Consider the following 25,577-nt stretch of genomic DNA (forward strand, 5'->3'; position numbering starts at 1 on the left):
CCTTTCAGTTCAAGGACTCTTTTCCACCACCAACTCATGTACACACACACACGTATGCTCTCCAACATGGTTCACATTGAACTTTCTTCTCTGTCCCAACTAAAATGTGTAATTCCTGTACTTTAGAGCCAATTCATCCATACAATGGAAATAAATTAAACTTCACTGTAATTTCCCTGGTCTAAAATAGCACTTCAAGAGAGCAAGGATTACCCATAAACATCACCCTACTTATGAAGGAAGACAATTCTTCCTTCAAGATTCCCAGTGCCTCAGTCCCTAATAACACCTGTTGCTATCAAATCTCTGCAAAACTAATTTAATCAGAAACTCGAGGGTCTTTTCTTTCTTTAAAATGCAGTCAAACTTGATCAGAATGTAAAGCAAACGCTGCAAATCTCCCCAAACAATCCAGAATGTATTCCAAGATGCTGACACAGAGGGAAGTTCACCACTGAACAGGAAATCATTGTGAGGATGCCCCTCGGTCCACTATCCAGGCTTTTATCAAGACATACAGTGTTACAATAAGCTTCCAATAAGCACATTCAACTCAAGTTTCCCAAATGAGGCTAAGGACTAAGAAAGCAGTTTTTGGAATTCTTTTCTTAGCCACACTTCTCCCTCTTCAAAAACAACTTCGGCAGATTATTTACACACTTAACTATTTACACACATAAATGGAAGTGTAATGAAGCTACTCTACGTACAGGATGGTGTGCACTCTATGCTTCCTCCACTTCTGACTTGTTGATGTCAGATGAGGTGGTACAGCTCAAAAGGAAGAATGAGGGAATCCCCCCTTGCAGTGCCTGGCTCTCAAGCTGCTGGATTCCTCAGGCTTTTCACACTGCTGCATCTCAGCAATCAGGAAACTGAATGTTCAGTTCTTCCAACTCCTCCTTCCTCTCCGTAGCAAAACTTAGCAGCCAGCTGTATTCAGACCCTCATAATTTCACTGAGAAGGAATTAATTCTGGAAAGGAAACTTAACACAGTGTGAAAAAAAGCCTGGAGGAACAGCAGACAGGCTACAATACGATTCCCACAATACTGGGTATGGAGTGTGTATGAATATACACACGTGTACAAACAGGCTTACAACTCTGCCATGGCCTTGAGAAAGCACATTTCCATGAAGTAATCCTGACATTCTTCAAATAAAACCCACAGCATTTAATGATTAAAACACAACAGAATGAACAAATGTTTTATTGGCATGTTCATTGTTGTAAACAGCATCTGGCATGAAAAAGTTTACCAAAATCGTTTGATTGTTATAAATTAGGTGGTTTTCTGAAAACTAAGAAGAATTGTTCTCTATTGATCTTTATGGACCAAAGCAAGAAAAATGGCTGTTCCTAGGCTTTTGCACGTTGACTGCATCACTTTCTTCACCACCACCTGAACTACCAAGTTTATATGCTGAGGTGTTAAAGGCTGCCCCAGTACTTAACTACATAGAGCTATGGAATCAATTCCAGGCAAAAATAAAATAACTTCCAACGAGTGGACAAGATGCAAACTTGTAATAGTCTCAAAACCAAAATGTACAAAAAAGTAGCTAAACAGAACAAAAGCTTAATTAACACAGAGAAATACAACCCTAAAGTACCCAGCACTGTCAAACAAAACAAATACAAATTTAAATAGGCAACTACGCTTTCAAACGTACACAGTGGATGTTGATATGTGAAAAGAAATACCATGGAAAGTAGCTGAACTGCAGTTCTGTTAAATGGACAGGGCAAATTTTATTTACACATTGGATGAAATATCATAAAGCCGCTCAGTTTCCATAAGCTGCTAAAAGTCAGTTCACCTTACAACAGCACTTCTGCAAAAAGAACCAACACCCGCCGGCCGCTTCAGACAGACCTCTAAGAGCACCTGTTTGGTGGAAGAATATTCTCAGCCCTCACAACTGGAGTCCTTCCATCACATCTTCAACCCCTTTTTGCTGCTTTTGAGAACCAAGGTGTTAAACATTTGCTTCAGACTCTCAGATGAGGTAATGTGTGTATCAGCAAAACAAACAAAAAGGATTCTTTCATGGCCTTTGCACAGCTTTTATTATTAAGCTATGAGTATCCTGTTTGAGGCTAGTTTCACTAGCTACTATGTGCATACTGTCCTCAAAAATTTCCACTCGTTTCCCACCCCACCCATTTTTAGGTTCTAATCTTTTATTTGCACATCCCTTTTAGCTTTACAGTACATTTGACTATAGTGCACAACATGATTCCAAGTCAAACAGCGACCCAACGGGGCACTGCGCTGCTGATTGGTAGCACAGCCCAACCAGTGCTGGTGTCAGCGCTTTACACCTAATGAGTGTCCTGCCGTAATGGCACTACACAGTAGTAGAGAACCTTCTTATTTTAAACAAAAAAAATTCCCCAGGGAAAATGCTATAGCAAATATCAGTCTTGAGTCAAATCTTTATTTGGTGCTCCATCCAGATAAATTTTTAGTGCTTTCTCTTTACGAGGGGAGTAGGTTACCCGGTGTCCAGTTTTCTGGAGTCTGCTGCTTTCTTTTTTCATAAGTTCGTTTCTCTGTTCGTCTGTTAGTTCCATTAATTCTTCGGTTTTATCCCTAAGATGAAAATACACGTTAGAAATCTATGTTACATTAACTACAACAGCAGTTAGATTTCTTTAGCTCCCCCTCACTGGTGCAGCTTAAAAAAAACCCACGAAACTGAGCTAAACATAATACTCCACACAAATGCTTTTCTTCTCCAGTAACTAATATTAATCCGAGTCTCCTTTTATTCAGTATTCTTACAGCAGACCCAACAGAAAACAGCAAGAACAGAGACTATATTCCATCTACCTGATCACACCCACTCTTTGTGGGTAATTGTGCCTCTGTTCTTTATTCCATCACAACACCAACAGGTAGATGAAATTCAGATACACTCTCAAGAACAGCAATTACTTCTGTGTTTAGCCGTGAGAGAGAGAAATGAGTAAAAGGGAACAGTACTTATTTTCTTAAAACAAGCAAACCCAAACAGTAAATAATCAGGTTCGTATGAAGCTGAGAAGCCCAAATACTACAGTTCTGTGTTTTCAACCTTGTCACACAAGCATTTCTCCTTTTAGAAAACAAGTAGAATGTTTAAGCTTCTGTTGATTACATCAACCCTCAAATCTTAAGCAGAGATTTCTGGCATTACTATTCAGTAATAATGTATGTACCTATAAAATATTACTGCGCCGTCATCACAAATGTACAGAGGCCAGACATTCAATGTAGATACTTTTGGATTCCAGTCCAAGTCTTGGTGAATCTCTAGGACAGAAATGTCACAAGGAAATGTTCCTCTACCCTAAAAAGAAGTAATTGTCGATAAAAAAGTTACATAATCACATACTCACACCAATAAAATGTGAGGAAAAAAGGAAAGATCTTACCTTTGCAAACTCAATATTTTCTAAGGGTATTCCACTTAATTCACTCAGCTGTGGAGTGAAAAAAGAGTAGATTTAATACTACTCGATAACATTATGCTGCATCTACATAAGCCCACAGACCTCCCAAATCTAGAAGCTGACTAACACACTCATCAGGTGATCTAAAGGATTAGTACAAAATGACAGTGACAAAGTACACACTTTCCAAATTCTTGGAATTACCACTGTGTCAGACAAGTGACACCTGGTGTGGCAGTTTCATCACATCCCTGAATTCACAGCAAGGCAACAATAAGATAGAAACGGTTAATATAATCCATGACACAAAGTCACCAACTGCCTTATGATAAATCTTTAGGTCCAGTAGTTTCCTCCCTATACCAAATGAAAACTATGGCAGTCAAGCAGGTGAGCACACGAAGCTGTAAAATATGAATGCCTTAACCTCATCTACATACGCCACACTTCCTACCATAACCACAGAATGACAGGGGCTGGAAGGGGCCCCTAGAGGTTATGGAAATCAACCGCCTGCTGAAGCGGGTTCCCTACAGCAGAGCACACACTGGGGTGTCCAGGCAGGTTCTGAGTATCTTCAGAGAAGGAGACTCCACAGCCTCTCCAGACAGCCTTTTCCAGTGTTCTGTGACCCTCACAGTAAAAATGATTTTCCTTATGTTCAGATGGACCCTCCTGTGTATCAGCTTTTGCCCATTTCACCTTGTTCTATCACTGAAAAGAGGCTGGCCCCATCCACTTGACTCCCACCTACTAGGTATCTGCTGAGCAATCTCACAATGCACACAAACTCAGCACTGCCTTGCCCTTAACCCAAAGGCAGGCTGCAATCTTGTCTCCAGGGCAGTACAGATATTAACTTACACTTTTGCTTTTATCCCTGGCTGCTTATTTCCCCAAAATTTGGCGATTTCATTTTTAAGATTCTTGCCTCCATCAGCTCTTCCAGTAAGTTAAAATGAACTGATAAGAGCAGACCAGTAGCCAGCCTAATTTTCTAAACTCTTATTTCCTTAGTAAAGTAGGTTAAATCAACAAATATTAAGAAAGGACAGCAAATCTCTGAAATATCAGCCCTACTATCTACTGATAAGACTTGGCTGGAAGAAAAGATCTGGATGAACACATCTGTTACTACAGATGTCTAATTCATATTTATCTTGGTGCTGTGACCAAAAAGATTAGCAGCATTCCTTCAGAGAGTCTTTCAAGTTGTTCCCTGCAACTTGGTCCTTAAGAAAGGAAAACAAGAGCTGACCTCCTCTTCAGATAAAAATGAAGATGAAAGCTCAATGATGCTCCTCTTTCCTGCCTAAACATGAAATCCTATTATTAATATTTCAATTAAGACCGGCAGACTTGTTAACAGGATTCCTGCTGGCATCAACATCCAAGGGATCCTTCTTCCAAACAACCATTTGTAAGAACCCTTTGATAAACCAAATTAATAAAATAGTCCCATAATAAAACACACTCCCTATTCTACACTTCTGCTAGTATGGCACATATGCTTGCCTGTTGGAAAGTTCTGGTCTTAGGAGGAAAAAAAGTACTGAAGTCATGATACCCCTATGCTTCCCATCAATAAGACATCAATAAAGCATTCAGAAACCATGAAAAATTTACATTGTTTGTACATTTTACCTTCTCTTTTAATTCCTCAACACTGCTGCTTTCTAGCACTACTTCCTGGAAAGAATCTAGCTTCATCTCTGATGGCCTCCATCGTCTCGATAAAACTGCAAGTTGTGACATAGATTTCATCTTTTCAATTCCTTAGAAAGAGAAAGAAATTCATTACATTAACATCACAAACTAGCTCATTTAAAATTAGCATAGCAAACACACTCAGGTATTGAAGGCTGCATTGCACACACACAACCCACCCATTAAATATTACATAACTCAGTATGCTGCAGGCAGTCTACCAAAGACGAGGAGAAAGATCAGGAAAAGCCAGACTAGGACTTAATTTCAAACAATTTGTCATCAGAGGCTGACCTTCATTTCCTCCATTTGCACAACCTTCCTCTGTAATCTGGTAACTATTCACAGGCTTCACTTTGATTCCTGACGTAGAGCTTTTCACACCTCACTTCTAGCTTTCACACACTAGCTACACTCCTGTTACTGAAGTCAGCTTTACACCGACCACCTTTAAAATACATATTGCCTCCAGATTTCACATATCAGGGCTTTCTCTGGCAGACAGGGTAACGTCATGAATATCACAATTAAATATGCAAAATAATATGAAAGGAATGATGTCACCCACTTGTAAACTGGTTTACAACTTTGTAATTTAGCCTACTGAACATGCAACTTCAGCATTAACATCTACCATTACATGCTTGTGGTACATGAAACCACCACCGCTGAAGCTTCTAAACATCTTCTACAATTTTGTCCATGGCTGCATTTGTGCTACCTTTCAACACCTAAGCTGTTGTCCAAATGAAGGTACAATCAATTAAATCCTTCTTGCCACATCTGAAGCAATTACCTCAGCTTCCTCCTGAGCCACAGAACAACTGATTTAAATACGCACATAACAGTGACAGGATGTAAACCCACTATTCCAAGAGAATTAGCTGTAAATTGCTCTAAGTTGCATTATTTATGTGCTTAGCTGAAGAACAAGATGAAAGAAGTGTAGATAGAACTTTAAAGCAGTTGCCCTTATGCTCCTCCAACAACAATTCTTCAAGTGTGAGCTGATACACATTTCCAGTCCATCTGTAGGACTGGAGAACCTCCAGTGTTCATCTCACTGTCTTGCATTTGTTTTGACATAATTGCTAAAATTAAAAACACCACGATCCATCAGTTGTCCAGAATAGCTTGTGCTACTGGATTTACAGTTACGTTGGACTTCTTAAAGCAAGTATGCTTGTGAAACAGGTTCTGAGCAAATGCTATCCACATTCCTTATCTATACATACCAGAGAAAAAATAGTACAGTCTATCTTTTTCCCTCAAATTACCCTTGAAAACACACTTCAGTATTAGTCTTACATTAAAAAAAAAAAAGGAAGGGAATTGCATTTTCTACCATTCTCTAAATAAAAGCTTTATCATGATTTTCACTTTCTCTCCATATTATTATTACCATCAAGTATTTCTAGGAAAACCTCCCAGTTGCTTGAGATATTGATATCTTCTTCATAGATATGATAATCCAGAAACACAGTCCCTGGGTTCTTCCAGGTTTTCTTCCGTAGACGAAACCTGTAATTAAATGACAGAGGAAAGTTTTCAACCAATTAACTGTGATGTGGAATTAAAAGTGAGCCATTGCAGTTTTTTCTTTTGGTGGAACTGAAATGCAACTCATTTATACGAGGGTAGGTAAAGTCTAGCAGCAATAATTTTAACATTCTATGATAATCCTGACATCATGTTGTTACCACTGTCTGGTAGCACACTATCAATCAAAGACAATAAGCCTGCATGTACTTGATCAGTACAAGAAATCCATCGAGACTTGGAGGAAGAAAACAATTTCCTATGCAGTACAGGCAGGATATTACCAGTATTACCCCTGCCTTTTTTGTTGTTTTTGTTTGGAGATATTAGAATGGAAGACTCATATCTGGTTTACATTCTGGGTTCTACTACATCAATACAGACACGAAATCAAAGCATGAGCTCTATTCAGATGCAAATAAATATTGGTATGAACAACTAAAACAGAAATAAGTAGAAGCATAACACTAATTATAATGGTTTCTGTACACAGAAGTCAAATATTGGTACGTGCCAGTGGACAACATATAGCATTAGACAACACAATACACGTGTGGTAGACAAAAATCCTTTGGCCAAGTCACAGCAAGATCAGTAGAAATCACCTGGCCCAGATCTACATTTTTACTCCTCAACAGGAAAGGTTGCTACTATTTCATACTTTTTTTGTCTGCATGTGAACAGATTTACTTAACACTCTTCTTTCAGAATAAAATAATTCTTGCAGAGGTTAAAACTTCTTTCACCTAAACCTGTAGTCATTTTGCACACAGACATTTCAAGGTAAGTACAATTCCCTCTATCATTTTACACGAAAAGAAAGCCCAAGATGATGAAGCTAGCGCTTTTATTCACAATTGGATTTAAACAGTAGCTTATTCCTGCTCCTTTCCCAATATTCTTCTTTCCACAGGAGAAAAGGTACACATTTTAAGTAATATTTCGTCGTTTAGCTTCAGCTCTGACTGCAATTTCTTTACCTGTCAATTGTTAAGTCCAGGCCACACTGCTCTCGAAGCTGTGGGAGTAGCTCCTCTTTGGACTGTCGGACAGTCATACCCTTAGCAAAAACTGCATCTAGAAGAAACTTGCATGGCTACAAACATAATAAACAGAAAACCATTAAAGAAATTACTTCAATAGAATAGTAATTTGTCTTCTGAATTTGTCTCCTGACTTTGAGACCTGTCCCACCCACCTAGCAAAGTAATCTTTTTCAGTAAACAAGACTGATAAAAATCAGGATTTGGTTGCACTGCAATAATAACCCTTTGACAAGTCCCTCAAAACCTACCAACCACATGCCAGAAGCATCTGGTCCCCAAATTACTAATTGCTGCCATTATATTAACATATCAAACAATTTGGACTGTGCTGTTGAAAGAGCTTTACAGATAAATAAGCCACATGACAATAAATCTGCCACTGTCTTGGCTAACACTGGTCAGATAGGCCAGAACACCATGACTGGAAATTATTCTTGGACTAATCTGATTGTCTGCTTAACTAGTTCAGTTTCAGTACCATATGCTTTTCCTTTATTAATATATATATATTCTGCAGTTTGGTCTAAAGCATAAAATCAGAATTTAAGATGCACATTAAATCAACTTTTAAAGACTCCCATCTATACAACAAGATCAACTTTTTATCCCTTTCACATCTCAAAAGCTGCTACAAGCGAGTTGTACTGCTACAAGAAAGGCAGTCTTTTTGTTTCTGCACTCCTTCAGGACTGCCCGATGCAGAAGGGAAAGGCACCCACCTTTAGGCACCTCCTGCCCTGCATGACTGCAGCAAGTTCTGTTTGTTTCCTATTACTGAAAACAGCAACAATGACCCAGGATAGTTTCTATTTGGAAAGAATACTATAAAACTTCATACATTTAAGGAAAACAAAGACCGATTTTTTTTGTCCTCTATTTACACCACAGAAATAAAGACATCTGAAAGACTGCAGATCACATTCCAACAGTATATTCGGAACAAAAACAGCCTGAAATTCCCTCTCTTAATTTAGAGGAAACTGCAGAAAACCTCACAAAGAAAAGGGTTCTTTTTAGAAAGATTTCAGAGGAAAAAGTGCCAAGGCACTTACTGATATTGTCATGAAACACTATTAATCAATCTACATTGTAACAATACCTTACCTCTGGTTCATTTACCAAAAGCTGATAGACTTTGACTCTGTATTCACCCTTCTTAAGGGCTCTTCCAAGTCTAATAGTTATCTGTAAAGGAAAGGTGTCTGTTAGAACTGGCATTATAACCAAATCACATTTTGTACCAATACCAAGATTAAAGCAGTGATTTAAACCAATAAGTAACATGAAGCTGCAAATTATTATCTTAAAACTTGGCTGTATTGTACAAATGCATTTCTTTTTTACAAAACAACTTCTGAATAACCTTGTTGTCATCAGAAAATGATGAAAGCGTCTCATTGAGCCGAACACTCTCAAACTCTTGATTGCTGGCGTAGACTCTAAAGACTTTAAAGTGAGAGGATGGAACTCCAACAAAAGGCTCCAACTGTTGCTTGAAGGCAGACAGTGTAATTCTTTTATCAACATGCACCATCAACCCTAAACAAAAATGAAGATGAAATTAGCACAAAACACTCATATTAAAGAAAGCAGTCTAACATATCATTTTCATATAAATAACCCTACTAAACATAAAGGGTGTTACCATAACTTGTATGAGCTTTGTTGCATTTCAAATGTTTATAAGCTGATACTCCTGAAGACAAAGCAGTTCCAAACCACCCTATTTCTCAAACAGCAACATCTTCAGAACGAAAAAAGGTTGCTTATAACTCTCTACCAGAATGTCACACAGTATCACAAGGCAAGCTCAAGTCTAGATTAAAGACTTCTCACATGGAATAATTTTGTATTTTAAAAATATTCTGCCTGTATCAAGTTCTGGAACGTAAGTAATTTGCCTTTAGAAATCACATTTCTTAATATATGCAGTCTGGTCTTAAACCACCAATTACACCGTCTAGCTTTCAACAGGGTCAGAGTTGATTTTTCCTTTAGTGCTTGGCATGCTTTGTTTTGGCTTGGGGAGAAAAACAATGCTGATAACACTGTTGGTTTAGTTATTGCTGAGCAGCAGCTGCAGAAGGCCAAGTGTGCTGCAGTTTGCCGTTTTTCATACTACCTTGCCAGCAAGGGAGCTGAGGGGGGCAAGAATACTCTATACTGTATGGCAGCATTCTTTCTTACATATTCATTCTTACATTTGCCATATGCTCCATTGTACCCATTCTGTTTCAAATAATATAAAAGCAACAGTCTTCTGAATTAACATAAATTGTACTTGAATTTTCATCAAGTAAAAAATACTTGGATTTTTCAAGTTTGTTAACTGAAATGGTAACAGGATTATTGCTCTGCAAATCACAGTAATTAACCACATTCTGAAGCAGGAAAATCAACCTCAACACGTAAAGTGATTTCCTTTTCACTAGACAACTCAACTCATTCTCCAGAAAATGCCTTCACCAGGAGGAAAACAGACGCATCATAGACAGATGTAACATGTTTTTAGAAAGAAAAGAGTGTTTAAGTACATATTCACTGGAAACCTAACTGCTAGTAACTGAACCTGACACCATGGCTCATCCTCGCACTTTACTTAGCTTTAATTTGACACAAAAACAAGTTTTTCAGAAATGTGATTAGACTTCACAGTGCATACAAATTAAATAAATGTATCAACTACACTTCACTAGCATTTAAGGCGCGCAGTAATAAAAAGATACATACATTTCTGCCCTTCTCCTGAACCTTCATCTGCAGCGTAGGGCTCTGACTTAAAGTACATGTACTGTGTTTCTCCTCTGCTCTTGCTGCTTTCATCATATTCACTGTCTGTGCCAGAATCTTCTTCTGCTGTGTCCCAGGTTTCCTTCTTCCCCTGATTTGCTTTTGATCGCCTACTACTTGTGATACTGTGAGAATCCAGTCCATTAGCCAAGGGAATCGGGGCATTGTCCACATTGCATAGAGTATCACTGCTATGACTAGAACTAAGGATATCACTGTCCACCGAACTCGTGCTCCTGTCATTATTTACATCTGAATCTGACCTTTCCTCAGACTGGAGGTTTTCTGGATCAGAAATCTGAATTTGGTTTTCAAGTTCTCTGTTTTCTACTGATGCTGAAGAGTCTATTTCATTTGAAGGGGATTCGATATTTTCAAAATCACTGGCTTCTGTGCTTTTGCTGCTGTCTCCATTATCACCCTCCTGTTGCTGCTGCTGCTGCAGGGACAAACTCTTAAGCTTCTCAGTGCTTTCTTCCAGAATCGCCTCAACAGATTTCATGTTGCCTGCAGGTCCTTTTACTCTTTCACAGGCTTCATCCAAGTTGCCCATATCTCCACTAGGCTTCTGATAAATGGACCGTCTGAACTGAGATCCAGGCGACTGCTCTGGTAATGAGACATACAGTCTGATTGTATTTGCATGACGATCCAGAAGTTTCCATAAGTGAGAATCTGTATATGCCACATGACGGTCTAAAGACTCTGAGCTTTCAATAAACACCTAAACATAAAACAAGAGTGGTTTTACTATGTAGCATTTGCAACATGGGCTTGTAAATGATGCCATGAAGAGACACGAACAGTTTCAAAATCAGAATATGTACCTTATTGCTTCTAAAAAAGCCTTCAGCTTTCAGCGTTTTGCTGGATACAGTCAGAAGACGCAAATCATTGTAGCAACGTTCTAATACTACCCGCATTGTTTCTGCAGGCAGATGTGTAGCCTGAAATAAGAAAACCACTGTAAGTTAAAGTGTTTCATACAATTTCAAATACCGGAACACGAATAATCATTTTAAGATGAACTATAGTGAAATGAGAAGGTTTGTATTGATTTAAGAATTGTAAAGACAGCAGCAGGAAAATTAGCCCCCAAACGGTTCAGTTTCAGTTGCTTTCTTCCATCCTTTGAATGAAAGAACATCAGTTCTTTCACAACATCAGAAGACTAAAATGGCCTGACTTTGCAGAGAACTAAGAAACCATTAGCAACCAGTAATAAATATCAAACCCATTCCAAGGGTACAAAAGCAGCTGAAAAATCAAAAATGTTTTCAAGCATCAGGTTTTGTGCATATAACATTAATTCAAACCACATTTTACAGTGAATATTATGAGGTTACAATGAACTAAGTCAAAGAGAACTAAGTGAAATGGCTGCTTTCTTCCAATATTCTTCCAAAGCACCAACATTCCACGGCTGAAGACCACCTATAGTCAATTCTACAGCTTAAGTGACTGTTGGGATGAAAAGGAGGGTTTGTGGGGAGCTTATGGACATCCGTGGCTATTAATTCCATTACTGGAGCCAATGGGGGAAGTTGCATGTTGTATCAGTGATATGGTTAAAGGATTCACCAATTCTGCTATTGAGAGAATAACTTACTGGGGTGATTGAATTTACTAGTCCAAAAGAATATCTGCTCGACTCTTCAGCTTCCCCAAGAAGGGTAGAACTACAGACAGATTAAGCAGACTGCTCATTTTTTCAGCGAGTAAACAGACAAGCTCAACTGCAACAACTAACCAGATCTTACATGACACACAGTATGAATGAGCTGGAAAAGGGGCAAGTTCTTTTTATAGTTAAAGTTATTAAACATTCACAGAGCAATAATAAATGAAAATTCTGTAATACATAATCCTCGACAATGATAAATTACCTTTGAAATTAGCTGTTTGAATTCTGAAACTGTCTGATTCAAATAAGCTCGTACACTTATTGGAGGAGCAACAGATTCAGTCTTCAGGTCAACTACGTGAACCTTTACCATGACCTCTGCAGGGATGAGGAAAAAAAAACCACAGCTATATCAAGAAAATTCCAAAGGTGGGGGGAAAAAAAAAAAAGCATACCATTGTCTGATATACTGTTTAAGGACTCTCATTAAATCCATGCAAACAGCATTGAATTTGAAAACGTGTACAATTTCAGAAACTCATTTTAATGCCAGAGGCAAAACTGTTCTATATTATCCAAGGCTTATTTTCCTACCACCATGCAATACATCTGTTTCCTCTACCTTTGTCTGTATGTAATTGTGTGACTTACCACCAGGCTTATAGCACTGGAAAATTTGGTCAGGTCTTCTTGTTTCCAACAGTAAGTCAAACATGTACGTTGATTTGACACCTCCGAGTAATAAACCCATTGGTGTATCCTCTTCGCCTTCATAAGATCGTTCCAAGTAGTCATGGAACTCATCATATTTGACAAGACGACAGCAATCTAAAGGGACGGCCTCTTCTAAATCCATCAGCTAAACAATCAAAAAGAAAGAAATACTATTTCGTAACTATTTTTTTGTGGGTTTAGATCTTCCCTTGTAAGCTAGAAATCTCAGTGTACACACAGTCAACAATTGTTTAAACTACTGTGTTTAAAAAAAAAACAGGTACATTCACAATAGCTGTTATACACAAATGATAAATATAGCTACAGAAGCCTGCATCACAATCCAGAAAAAAGGGGAATTTGAGAAGTATTTAAGTATATGAAAGCACATACTATATCAGATACCAAACAGCATCTTAGTCCGATGAGGTTAAGTGCACTAATCTTCCATGCATCCTAGAGAACTGTTATGTTAAATTATTCCAAATCCATACGGCCTTGCCTGTACACCATCAAAGAGGTATATGAAAAGAACTGAAGAGTAGGTGAGCAAAAATACACTCCTTCAGCTCTTTGTAAAATGCAAAGATCAACACCAAAGCAGCGCCTACTGATATTACTATATTAACTATGCAGGAAGTTTCTTGCAATTCTTCTCTCACTATAAATCCATTGCAAAATTCTTAATGAAATACCAATATAGATTATCAGAATTCTTTCAACTTACTGAGGCTATGGATAGTGTAGCAGAAGTACCCACTGTGATTTTAGAATAAGGGTCACTCTGCCTTTTAAAAGGGCTGGCTGTATCACCCCCAACAGACATCATCTGACAGCTAACAACAGATGAGTCAGTCAATACTTGCAACTAAAACTCCTCTTCAAAAAGGAAAAACAAACCAACAAACAAAACAGCAAACACTCCTACAGCATCAGAAATTTAAACATGGCAGCCAAAAAATTACATAATAATTTTAATACTCTAATATGCATAGCATACCTTGTAAGCTATTCCCACAGCTTCCCTTAGTGTTCTATCCTTATGAACTTCTAATTTGTTCTCCATCATTATTTGTTTTGTTGGATGCATACAGAACAATTTAATCTATGAAACAAAATAAAGAAAACATTAACACAACAGTAGTTTAAATTATCGTACATATTAAAATAGATAAGTTTACAAACTCCACCATGTACAAGCTTGCAGTAGATGTACGATTCAGGTGTACATTTATTACAAGAAACTTTGCAATGTAATAACAAATTACAACTAATTGCTGAAGCAATACATGGGAAATGACTGCCATATTATTCAGTAGAAATGCTAACCTTGCAAGTGTTGCGCTCAATTTCCCGTTGCCTCTTTTCTTGCTCTTCCAATTCTCTCTCTTTCTGTACCAATTGCTTAATATGGTCAGGATACTCATGTGACTCGAGAAACTCTGACAGAAAAAAAAAAACACAAAAAGCCAAAACCAGTTAAAAAAACAAACACAATCTCCAATTGAATTTCACACTAAATCACATCCTGTTCCCTTTTTAAAGATTTAAATGGAACCGAAATGAACTGTTTCCCTTCGCAAACGAGAGCTGCTCCAAAAGTAATGCCTCCTTTATGTTAAAGACTGTTTTAAAGTTGAATAATATCCCAATACTGGTAGGGAAGTTTTGTCATTTTAAAGAAATACACTAATACTGATAACTGCTCACAGGAGTGCTTTTATAATGCTAAAACCTGTTCTAAAATGAGTGACCTGATTTTACTTGGAAGCATCCTCTTTGATGTGATAAAATAGAGCATTTAGTGCAGTGTACTTCACGATATTTTGTCATGTAAAGTAGAATATACACAATATTCAACAAAAACACAGCCCCCACAATCCTGCAAAGACATCAGTAGAAGTACTGTTTGATGAAATCGACTTCTGCAGAAAATCAATGTCATTTGCATTTATTATTCTGGCATTAGATGAAAATTTGCTTTGTAATAAGTTTGACACATAAAATATAATGACACAGAAGTAATTGTATTAATTTTAAAAGTTTTTAATTAAAATTTAATCTTTGATTTTTAGTTTGTGTTCATTATCTTTGTACCTCTAATTTCTGTCCTTACTCTTTATAATAGTCATCCTCAGACTCTCAATATTTTGTTAAAGGAAACAGGTAACTAATGCATATTATCAAGTACATACAGCATTACTATAAGAGAAACATGTTGTTTTCAAGGATCTTTTACTCCCTTATCCACTGAACATACAACTTTTAAGGTACACAAACACACCTGAATACGCCTTACCATCAGCACATCAAATGCTGGAATTCAACGACCAGCCTAAAAGCTAAGCTCTACTCTACCAAACTGCAATTTTCTACTGCACCATTTATGCGTGGTCAACCAGATTTTAACTGAGAAACACAACTATTTTTAAGAAAATAAAATAAATTTATATAACTTCCACGAAAAAAAAAAAAAAAAATTCTGAAGGTGTACGGTTGTTAGCAACATGAACAATCTAACACCCTATGAAATTACTGAGCCAATTACCGGGTCAAATCTCCAAAGACAGATTCTTTTTTTAAACTTAAAAAGAATCTTCATTCTTCACTGGGACATATTTCAAAGAAAATCAACCTGTCAGCTACTATATATGGGGTCCTGGGCTTCTTCTAAACCTTGGTGCATTAAATCAGATGTAAGGAACAAAAAAGAACTTGAGATCTCAAATCTGTCTTGTTCTATAATTCTTAATACTTTGCCTGCTAACACGCTAAAAGCAAAGGCTGATCATAGCATGTATAATTTAGTTGACAGGAAGTTCACATGACTCATTTTTAAGTGAAGAAAATATTTTTTGTTCCACTACCAAGTATGGCACCAGTACAGCACCTCAGTTCATTGTCATCCAGCAAAAAAGGCATTCAGATCCATAATATAAAAATAATTAAAATCATAATGGCCATATAATGATCATAAAGGCTTACAATAAAGAGAGTAATGGAAAGCTGTAAAAGAAAGGTCCCCTATTTGAAAGCTATTTCAGCTTACGTTTAAAAAAAACACAATGCAACACCACCAGCCTCCTTCCACCGCAACAATAAGGACTCTCATTCACATATAAAATGTTTCCCTACTCCAAAATAGAATGCAAAACATACTTACTTGCATTCCTTGCTGGATCCTTCAGTCTGTATATTAGCATATATGCATTTGTGGAGCTGGTGGAGAAAAAGAATATTTACCTGAAATTATCAGATAGGAGGACATTGCTCATTTCAAAAGCTGATTTATTTCCTCATTACCACCAGTAAAAGTTATATTGCACTAATCTTAGTAGCGTTCAAACCAAAGGAAGGTTTTCAAAAGTAAACATGTTATTTTAAATGATCTTAAACAGCAGTCACGATAGCTTTTAACATCACTTGGAGTATCAACTTTTATTTTCAAGTTAACCTGTTAACCACATGAGATTTCAGGCATTCCTTTGCTTATATCAGCCTTCAGAAATGAATGTAGTGCTGTAGGACTTACCTAGCAAAAGCACTGGAATAGTAGCCTCTGCTTCCAGAAGACCCACCATATGTTTTCTTAATATCTTCCTGAGTTATCTAACAGAAAAATCAATTAAATTATTTGAGAAACTTGTGATAATCAGTATGCATTTATTCTCATTATGAAAGATAGCATTACACATTAGCACAACATTAATTACATAAAAAAAATATTTCATGATCTGCTTTTTTGTGGAGTGGAACCAAAAATACATTTCAATGTGATCAACCTCTTCATAATACAATGAATCTAACAGATCTACAAATACAATTCTCTAAGCAAGGAAATATTTTCAGCTATATAGGAAGGCCAAACTCTAAATCCAGCATGTATGTGAATAAAGGCTTCTGTTTAAATCATCTCTCGCTCAGCATCAAGATCTTATTGGCACGGCATGAGAACTGACCATAAAGTCTGGGATGCCGGAGCCTGCTTTTTACAACCTTTCTCTTAATAGAGAGAGCTACTACACTTAAATTGCTATGGAAAGAACGTGCTATCTTCTACTTCAACAGAAAACAGAAGGTAATACAAGGAAACTGAAATAAAGATAAATGCATCAAGGAAAAGCTACAGACCAACTGTTCCTATCACATGGACTGAATCAGAACACAGATGACCTTACATCTCAGTCAGCTGAACCAGGTAGACTCAGCTGTGATACTCTCCAGACAATCAGTGCTGCAGGCCGGTTTTACTGTACAGTTTGAGCAAAGAAGCAGATCATGCCTCAGACAATGGACTAAAATGCAAACTGACTAGCAAGTATCAAGGCTGTAGAGGACTGGTTTCAAAGTGTAACTTACAGCTAGGAAACAACGTTTGCACGCTAACCCACAAACGCTGCTTCCTGCATGCTGTGACTTTGAGTGCATTGCAAAAATTCTGGAGGAGCATGGGGAGAATAGAAAGAAAAAGGCTCTTGCTTCAAAGAGGTAGGGGCTAAGATCTATAACCAGCACCAACAGTGTGTGGCAAACAAAACTGGAAGGGGAGAGAGGCAACTGGAGATAAGGAACAACAAGTAAAAATGCTGCTACTCTCCACCCCTTGATTCAACATAAAAATGATACGTCAACAAACTACAGAGTGTAACAGCTCTGTTAAATGCAGGTGAAAAGTCACGTGAAAAATAAAATTCCACTGATTCATTTACGTGTACCTAAGACAATGAAAATATTAGTTTTACCTTGCTAACATGTTGATCATTAAAGCTGTACCACTGGTCATCACTAAAAGACTTTATACAGGCATAGTAATGGCCACCAGCAGCACTTCCAGAATGGACCATAACAGAGAAGAGTTCATACAGTAAAGAATTCTGCAGAGAGAAAAAAGGTGTGGTAAAATACAGTAAGAAAAGGTAGGGAAATTATTTTAGAAGTATTTTAAAACAATCACATTAACACAAGCATACAAATAGTTTTATGTTATGAAGGATATCTGTGAAACAGAAATGCATTACTGCAACAGACATAGTTTCGACTCCAATATGCTAAATGCTATACAGGAGTATTTAATAAAAGAAAAAGAGAAATTCCTTTGGCTGCAGGAGAGAGTTGGAGGAAGGGGAAAATGAAAAAAGACTTAAGTCATGGAAGCATGGTTTTTGAGACAGCATTAATGCATCAAGTCAGTTAATGTATCACTTTTCAGAACAAACTATGAATGTGAAAACAGACAATAACAGAAACCTACAGTAATTATCATCCCTAGAAGGAAACAACAGAGTAACATAACAAGAGATGAAATTAGCATCAGCACTACTGAAAATACTCCGGCTGAAAAATACAGACACTGAAATATATAAACTCTGAGGGCTTTTGATTCCTAAGAAATGAAGGAACCAGAGAAAACTTCCCAATTTTTCTTGCTAAACTAAGATACTTTTGCAACAAACGCTGCTAAAGCAGCATGCTTTTGAATACAGTCTCCAAAATAAAACTGTTTACATGAAGAACATCTTCAACTTGAGCTTCTGTTACCAAAACAAGTTAACTAGAAATCCTCGCTCTGACAAGTTGCAAAGACCTCCACTCTTCCATGCTCTCCAAATCAGCTGCTTTCCTTTACTGTAGTGTCTTTTTTTTTTTTAATTTGAATAAAAATGCAGCCTTTCTTTAAAGAAACAATTCTTTATATGTATTATTGTTTACATTTGTGTTTGACTGACCCCCATCAGCAACTCAACAAATCATTCAGTCACTCTCTGCTCTCCCTGAGTGTGATGCTGGAAAGAATCCAAAGAATGAAAGTAAGAAAACTTGTAGGTGGAAATGACAGTTTAGTAACTGAAGGGAAGAAGACAGAAGTAGCACTTGCTACCTCCCATCAGCAGATCAATGCCCAGTCAACTTCCAAGTAAAGAACAAACTCCCATCTTTAACAGTTGAAGGTGACATCAGATATTAGATGGCATAGAGTATCCCTCTAGTCAATTCAGTTCAGCTCAGCACTGTATAACAACTGTTTGCTATCAGCTAAAACACTGGTGTGTTATCACCACTGTTCTAGTCACAAATCCAAAACTGAGCATTATATAGGATCCCACAAAACAAGTTAAATCCATACCAACCGGATTCAGTACATTTCTAAACATACCTTTTCACTGCCAACTTTAGCAATTCTTTCTGCTGCACTGTTGCTTTCCAGGCAGATTCCTTCATCAACTCCATCATCATTAGAAAAATCATTGCTCATCTGGTCACTGTGACAACTGCCTTCATTTTCTGCTCCGCTATCAGTGCAACTCTCAGTCTGAGGAGACTTCTTAAAAATAAACATTATACAACATTTAAAGAAATGTGGAACAAGAAATCACAACATTTGAGAATTACAAATCAACATCTGTACAATGAAAAAACAAAATACAACAGGCACCTGCAAATCAATGCAAAGAACTGGTTTATTTCTGTCAGAGTATGTTTAGTCTGCCTCTGAGATCAGTACTTTCACATCCTGCATGAAACCAAACGGTAATTACTTGGCAAGCTCACATCAGTTACTTGCCTATTCCATTTACAAGGTTTATTCAAATACTTTTAAGACTAACAGCAGATGAAAAAATGCTGTTATAGCACACCCATATTAATCACAAGTGATTCAACCAGAACTATTGTCATTCACAGTCGAGCACTTTCCATACCAACTGAATAGACAGAGTTCAGTAGAAGACACATTACTCTTCTAATAACTTACAAGCAAGATGCCACCCACGCTACAAATGCAGCACATTAAATACAAGTTGATTAAATGCAGGAAATACTACCTCCTGATTGTCTTTACTCTGGAAAATTCTTCTGATTTTCTAACAGTTGATAACAGTCTCCAGTCCTCCCAAATCAATCATTCTCACCTGGCTCCCCATTAACGTTGGTGTGGACTTGTTTACAAATTATACCATGTAGACTGCAGGGTTTTTTTGTTTATTTTTAAACAGAAACAAAATATTTTCATTTGCATACTAGTGTTGTATTTTTCTTACACCACTACACAAGTTCCCTCCTGGGTAAATGATAACATCTTTAAAGTGACTGTAAAGTAACAGTGTTCTCACTGTCAGGCACATTAAATAGCTCTTGGAGAATGTAAAGGCACAAAACAGATTTTGGCCAAAACTAGAGAAAAACAGAAGTTAATTTCTTCCCCCCCTCCCCCAGAGGGAAGAAATCAATTCACTCTTTCTGGACAATCTTCCAGTATTTGGTTTCAAAACTTTTACCTTACCTGTTATAAACAAAACAGATTCATACCTATACACATTTCACTCTGGATTTGTACAAAGATATGAGACATTTTTGAATTGCTCATTAAGACATTACAGAATATCAGATTTGAAAGGGACTGAGGGATCTCAGCAGCTCCTCTTACACCTTGTCCTCTAGATACTCCACCATCTTTAACTTCCTTTGGATGCCCTCTACTAGTTTGTGTCTTTTGTTATACTGTGGAACTGAAAAATGCACACAGTACTTGAGGTGAGGCTGCAAAAGCTTGGAGGAGAGTGGGATAATTCCCCCACTCAACTGGCTGGCAGTGCCGGGCCTAATAAGGTAAGTCAGAACTATCTTAGTGGAAGCATGGAAACCCTAACATGAATTAGAGAATATGATAGCATTACAAAATAACAAAAATCTTCAGACATAGGAAAACTTCCAATTAACACATCACTACAGCTAAAGAAAATTTTATGTAGATGAAAGCTAAAATGGGCTTAGTAAATCAACCCTTGAATTTCCTTAACAAGAAACTTCAAGTAAACTGAAGACTACTTTTCTCTAAACAAAAATCCTTACCTCATCTTCAACATCTATGAAGATACTCATGTCTAACTCCTCAGGAAAAGTCATACGATCATTCAGCTTAATTCTGTGCATAGTGGTATAATCAAAATCAAATCTCTTCAGTTGTAATGTCAACAGATATGGAAAATGCAAGAACCGCAGGCCCTAAACAAAGCAAAAGAGAAGATTACACTACCATTGTTAAGACTAATATTTAAGGAAATGTAATTTTCATAAATGATCTGGACAGTGCTTACCTTCCTTGCATCACATTTCTTCTTACATCGCTCACAAAAATATTGATTGGGGCCATCAAGAATCTCAGGCTGAATGAAAGCATGCAGTGCTTCTTCCTAATAATAAAAAGAGATTATCTGATTTTGGAAGATCTTTTACAATATAGGTATAAATAACTTTATCATAAAGTTAAAAACACACACAAATCACCTGTATCGCTGAAATCAGAAAATTCACAGAACAAGTTTTGATACTTCCTTCAGATTCTTGAAAACTGAAGGAAACGTCATTATGTGACTTAGTGGTTTCACTGTTTACCACATATGTTGTGAGCTGTGCTTTAATATTAAAGCTCCTCAGAACTTATTATTTTTGAGCTATACAACTATCCATCGGCTTTTTAATTGTTATGTGATTAACATCGTTGTTCCTCAAGATTTTTCATTTATATCTCTTCCAATTTTCTGCAATGTAATCTTTAAACCAAAATCAGTATTGATTAGAATGTTAGAACATTTATTAATATGATTCCAATTATTCTTAGTGATAGTTTACACAAAAAACTAGTCAAAAATCCTATATTGTGCAATCTACAACACCTCCTGCCTGCCAATTTTGTAACTGTTACCTCTGAAGAGGTAACCCTTAGGAAGTCTCAGAACTACTAAACATTTCTAACATTCCCAGTATGTATACGCTCCAAAAGATACCACAAGAGATGAAGTAACAGATTTGTACAAAAAAGGCTATTTCATCTTTCTTGTACTTCAATGAACCAAGAGAACACAGGCTGGAAGGAACCTCTGGGCTATCTCTACGTATTTAAGCTTTAACTTTCAGCAAAGTAAAATGCCATAACAAACAGTTCAAACTAATTTTTGTGTGGCTAAAGACAGGTACTTAGAATTTAGTTTTCTAATGCATCATAACATAATTCGTAGTTTGATGCTAACATATCTTACTGCTTGCATTTACTTAATAACTGTGAAGAAAAACATTAGAATCTTTATGAGAAGATGCATAATGATTAACAATTAAGCAAAGATTATTAGAAAAAGCTACTAATTTCCACCTCAGATTTTTCAAGCTCATATAGTTTTTCCATGTCCAATACACTCAGCAAAAAATAAAAAGACCCTAGCAACCTAGCTTAGATTTCTAAGACATTAAGCAAAAGTAAACATCACACATCCATATTCTTATTTTCTTCCCTAGTTTTAGTTTGGCCATGACACCACATACAAAGCAAGTTCACAGAAAAGTATTTCTAACTCATCTCTGCTCAAAAAAAAAAAAAAAATCTGCTAGCACCCATACTTAAACCTTCAGTAGAAAAGTTACAGATAATGATCTTTAAAAACACAACTGTATTTGCCATCTCTCCAGAATACTGTTATCAATGCTAGTTATCAAACCATTCAGCCCAAATAAGTTATGGATGCCTTGGAGGTGTTCAAGGCCAGGTTGTATGTGGCTCTGGGCAGCCTGGTCTAGGGTAGGAACCCTGCCCATAGCAGGGAGTTTGGCATTGGGTATCTTTAACACTCTTCCAACCAAAGCCATTCTGTGACTCCACTGCTTTCTTGTAACAATTATAGCACATCAGCTAGTTCCTCACTGAATCCACTCCCCTCTCAGCTACTTTTCATCTGTAAAATTTTTATGGCTTCAAGTAAAAAAAGAAATATATATACACATACTTTTCGGTTCAGTCTAATGACACTATCAAATTCAGGCAGACAATTTTCTACAAAATCAATGCGTTAATTGTTGCCCTTTTTTACCTACTTAAAATAAGAAGTTATATGTTTTTTCTGTATCTCTATTAATGTCAAAGAGACCAGTTCTGGTTTTCTAAACCACGCGCTTAAAACTATGCAGATAGTAACTGAAAAAGAACAATCCCAAGGTAGGTACTGACAAGACCTCAGTGCCCAAGTGAGTTTACAGCTGTGCTATTGTAGTATATGACATGAACTTGGGGAATAGGGAATCAGGAAAAAAAAAATCAAAATGTAGACCTTAAAGATAAATGTTTCAAAAATTATTTCATTTAGGTAATAAAAAAAAGAACTAATGTCCTTCGAATGAGTTCTTCAGTGTTCTCATTGAAGAAGTAACATATATACAGATGAACACAACATTTAAAGCAGCTTTATTTTTTGGTAGTACACAATGTCGAACAGTGGGATAATACACTTTGTGTGGCATTTCTACAGATTAACCTTATTTTATGCTTGTGCATCCATTCTCTCTTATTAGAAAGTAATGGAAAATCACTTACCTCTAACTAGAGTTCTTTGAAGGTAGTATCCTCCTTAGATCCCCTATCTTGGGTTGTGTCGCCTGCTGCAAGTTCCCTCAGGAGCTGACTAGCAAGGTCTAAGAAGTTTTACATTCCCTTCTATAAGCCCTATTAGCGCATGTGTGAAGTTTTGGATCTCTCATTTATATCCTTTTGCCTACGCCTACTAAAACACCATCATCTATGGATCAATGGAGGATACTACCTTCAGAGAATTCCATTTAGAAACAGGCGATTTTTCCCTTCTCCAAAAGCAAGTATCCTCCATATCTCCCCACTGCTGAAGACTACAAAACTAAAAATCACATCTGCTATAAGTAAGACAAGTGCAGGGAGGAGAAGCAACTGAATATAATCAGAGTAGGAATTAAAAAAAAAAGCTCAAAAATTGAAGCATCGATACAAATTGCAACCACGTAACTCTGTAACAAGACTTCAAAACTATTTTTCTTGGTATATAGAAAACCCAATAATGGCTGATTTACAGGAAACATATTCAATATTACTGAGAATAATCTGATATTTAAGTCCTTTTTTGTTCAAGCTTCCTGTATTTTTTAAAGTGCACAAATAATGTGTCTTTCTTTTGAAATAGCATCCTGCTGTAGACTTTTTCTACTGAAGAGAGTAATCTCAATTGGAGACATATAACTAATTGCTAAATGCAGAATGCAGTGATGGAGTAAAGCTTTCATTGTTTTCCTTAATAGACCTGAAAAAAATCTCATAATCAAATAATAGAAATTCAAATAAATCCTGTTTTAAGGAATATTTCCAGAAATGTGTTAAAAGGTGATAAATGATGCACTCTAAAACTATCACTGGAACTGCGGCTCAAAAGACAGCTTGAAAAAGCTGGATGTTCCTGAAAAGATTAAAGCACTATAAAAAAGAATTCAAAAGACCTTACTAAATTGAATTCTTTTTATCAGATCAAGGCCTTTCGTACCTTTACTGCTTCTTGACGACTATTTGAAATACAGAGCACCTTGAGCTCACATAGCAGCTTAACCTAATTCTGACAATTCTTAACAGAATGCTGTTAAGAACTACAGAATTACTAGTGCTTAAATAAATGCCAACATGCTATAGACAAAAGGCAAAAATACTTGAAATATAATAAGTAACACTGGTAAGCCAATTATGCAACATGTGATTGTTTAAATCAACGTTTACCCAAAGACTTCAATTTGTGCTTCCTTTCTCTCACAACTTCATATTACAGACATTTTAAACCACAGCAGTGGATTTCCATTTGTAATAGCTTATTTTCATGGAATAGTGAAAAAAAACCAAAGCTTCCACAAATGTACTAATATATACACTTGCCAACATCATCACTTATTTCAGAAGTGAACTTCAGAAAGCACAGCAACAACACTGCAATTAACCTAAAAATTCAGTCCATCTTCTGTTCTCGTCTAAGACTTTCAATAAAGCTATGAAAATTTAGCAGATGTGCCAATAAAGAGAACAGCCCAAAGAAAACTTAGCAATCTCAAAAAATATTTCGGGTAAATGCTGAGAATTGTATCAGGAAGAAAATAACTGATTACTTCAGCCTGGAGGCAATAAAGTTGCATTTCCCCTCCCCTTATACATGCACCAGTAGGACTCATTGAAGGGTAAAAGAAAAAACAAAACAAAAAAATAAACCAATAAGCCAAAAAAAAATCTTCTAGAACTTGCTAGCTGGTTCACTGCACAAAGACGAACACCCCAAGATGGAGTATCTAGGATGATACTTACCACATAACAAATTATACCACTGTCGCATTATGTATTCTATGTGTATGGATGCACTATTAGTCAGCATAATAGTACACACCACGCTAGCAAACGCCTGGTTGGAGCCATATGGACGGATGACCAAAGGAATATCCAGGTATGTGTCAATTCTCCAGCCTTCGTAGCCACATTCTAGACATCGTACATAGTCTTTCAGTTTGCCTTGGTACAGCTGATTTATAAGATCGGCCTGAAACAGACGGATATTTAACACTGCTTTAAACATAAGTAAGAGTACATATCCTCTCTTCAGTTTTACAAGAAAACATCTTTTTAAATTAACAGCCAGAATTGTCATTTCCTAGCAGGACATCCAACTCTCTATTCCTGTCCCCCCACCCCCCATCCCTGATCTACCTCTGCAGAGAACGTGCGTCAAAACAGCTTCTCAAACCACGTTACATAAGCTTTGCAGCTTGAGCTGCAAGGGCCCACTAAGTAACCTAAAAAATACCACTGGTGAGAAAGTTATGACTGAAGTAGTTACATAACCACTTCCTGTGCTTCAAATAGAGAATATCCAAAGTCCAGAATATTTCACTTCTAACTGGA

The 25,577-nt window shown here is 36.9% G+C and overlaps 1 protein-coding gene across 4 annotated transcripts in view; it reads right to left on the bottom strand.

Moving 5' to 3' along the window:
• Positions 1 to 1,182: 1,182 nt before the first annotated feature.
• The window catches only part of USP47 (ubiquitin specific peptidase 47), a 47,051-nt gene continuing 22,656 nt past the window's right edge, over positions 1,183 to 25,577 (bottom strand). For all 4 annotated transcript variants that reach the window (XM_085548464.1, XM_015863986.3, XM_015863981.3 and 1 more), the window contains 21 exons: positions 25,066 to 25,215; positions 20,953 to 21,048; positions 20,708 to 20,860; positions 19,014 to 19,181; positions 17,602 to 17,733; positions 16,392 to 16,468; positions 16,023 to 16,078; positions 14,189 to 14,301; positions 13,860 to 13,964; positions 12,797 to 13,004; positions 12,408 to 12,523; positions 11,349 to 11,468; positions 10,462 to 11,245; positions 9,095 to 9,270; positions 8,836 to 8,916; positions 7,666 to 7,781; positions 6,549 to 6,667; positions 5,084 to 5,214; positions 3,422 to 3,469; positions 3,206 to 3,336; positions 1,183 to 2,597 (listed from right to left, as the gene is read on the bottom strand). In XM_085548464.1, the coding sequence (XP_085404590.1) occupies positions 2,423 to 2,597; positions 3,206 to 3,336; positions 3,422 to 3,469; positions 5,084 to 5,214; positions 6,549 to 6,667; positions 7,666 to 7,781; positions 8,836 to 8,916; positions 9,095 to 9,270; positions 10,462 to 11,245; positions 11,349 to 11,468; positions 12,408 to 12,523; positions 12,797 to 13,004; positions 13,860 to 13,964; positions 14,189 to 14,301; positions 16,023 to 16,078; positions 16,392 to 16,468; positions 17,602 to 17,733; positions 19,014 to 19,181; positions 20,708 to 20,860; positions 20,953 to 21,048; positions 25,066 to 25,215 (3,255 nt within the window). In that variant the 3' untranslated portion in view covers positions 1,183 to 2,422. The remainder of the gene's footprint in view (positions 2,598 to 3,205; positions 3,337 to 3,421; positions 3,470 to 5,083; positions 5,215 to 6,548; positions 6,668 to 7,665; positions 7,782 to 8,835; positions 8,917 to 9,094; positions 9,271 to 10,461; positions 11,246 to 11,348; positions 11,469 to 12,407; positions 12,524 to 12,796; positions 13,005 to 13,859; positions 13,965 to 14,188; positions 14,302 to 16,022; positions 16,079 to 16,391; positions 16,469 to 17,601; positions 17,734 to 19,013; positions 19,182 to 20,707; positions 20,861 to 20,952; positions 21,049 to 25,065; positions 25,216 to 25,577) is intronic.

This window comes from Coturnix japonica, chromosome 5 (assembly GCF_054131305.1).
Source record: "Coturnix japonica strain WE chromosome 5, WE-NBRP24, whole genome shotgun sequence".
Classification (NCBI taxonomy): Eukaryota; Metazoa; Chordata; class Aves; order Galliformes; family Phasianidae; genus Coturnix; species Coturnix japonica.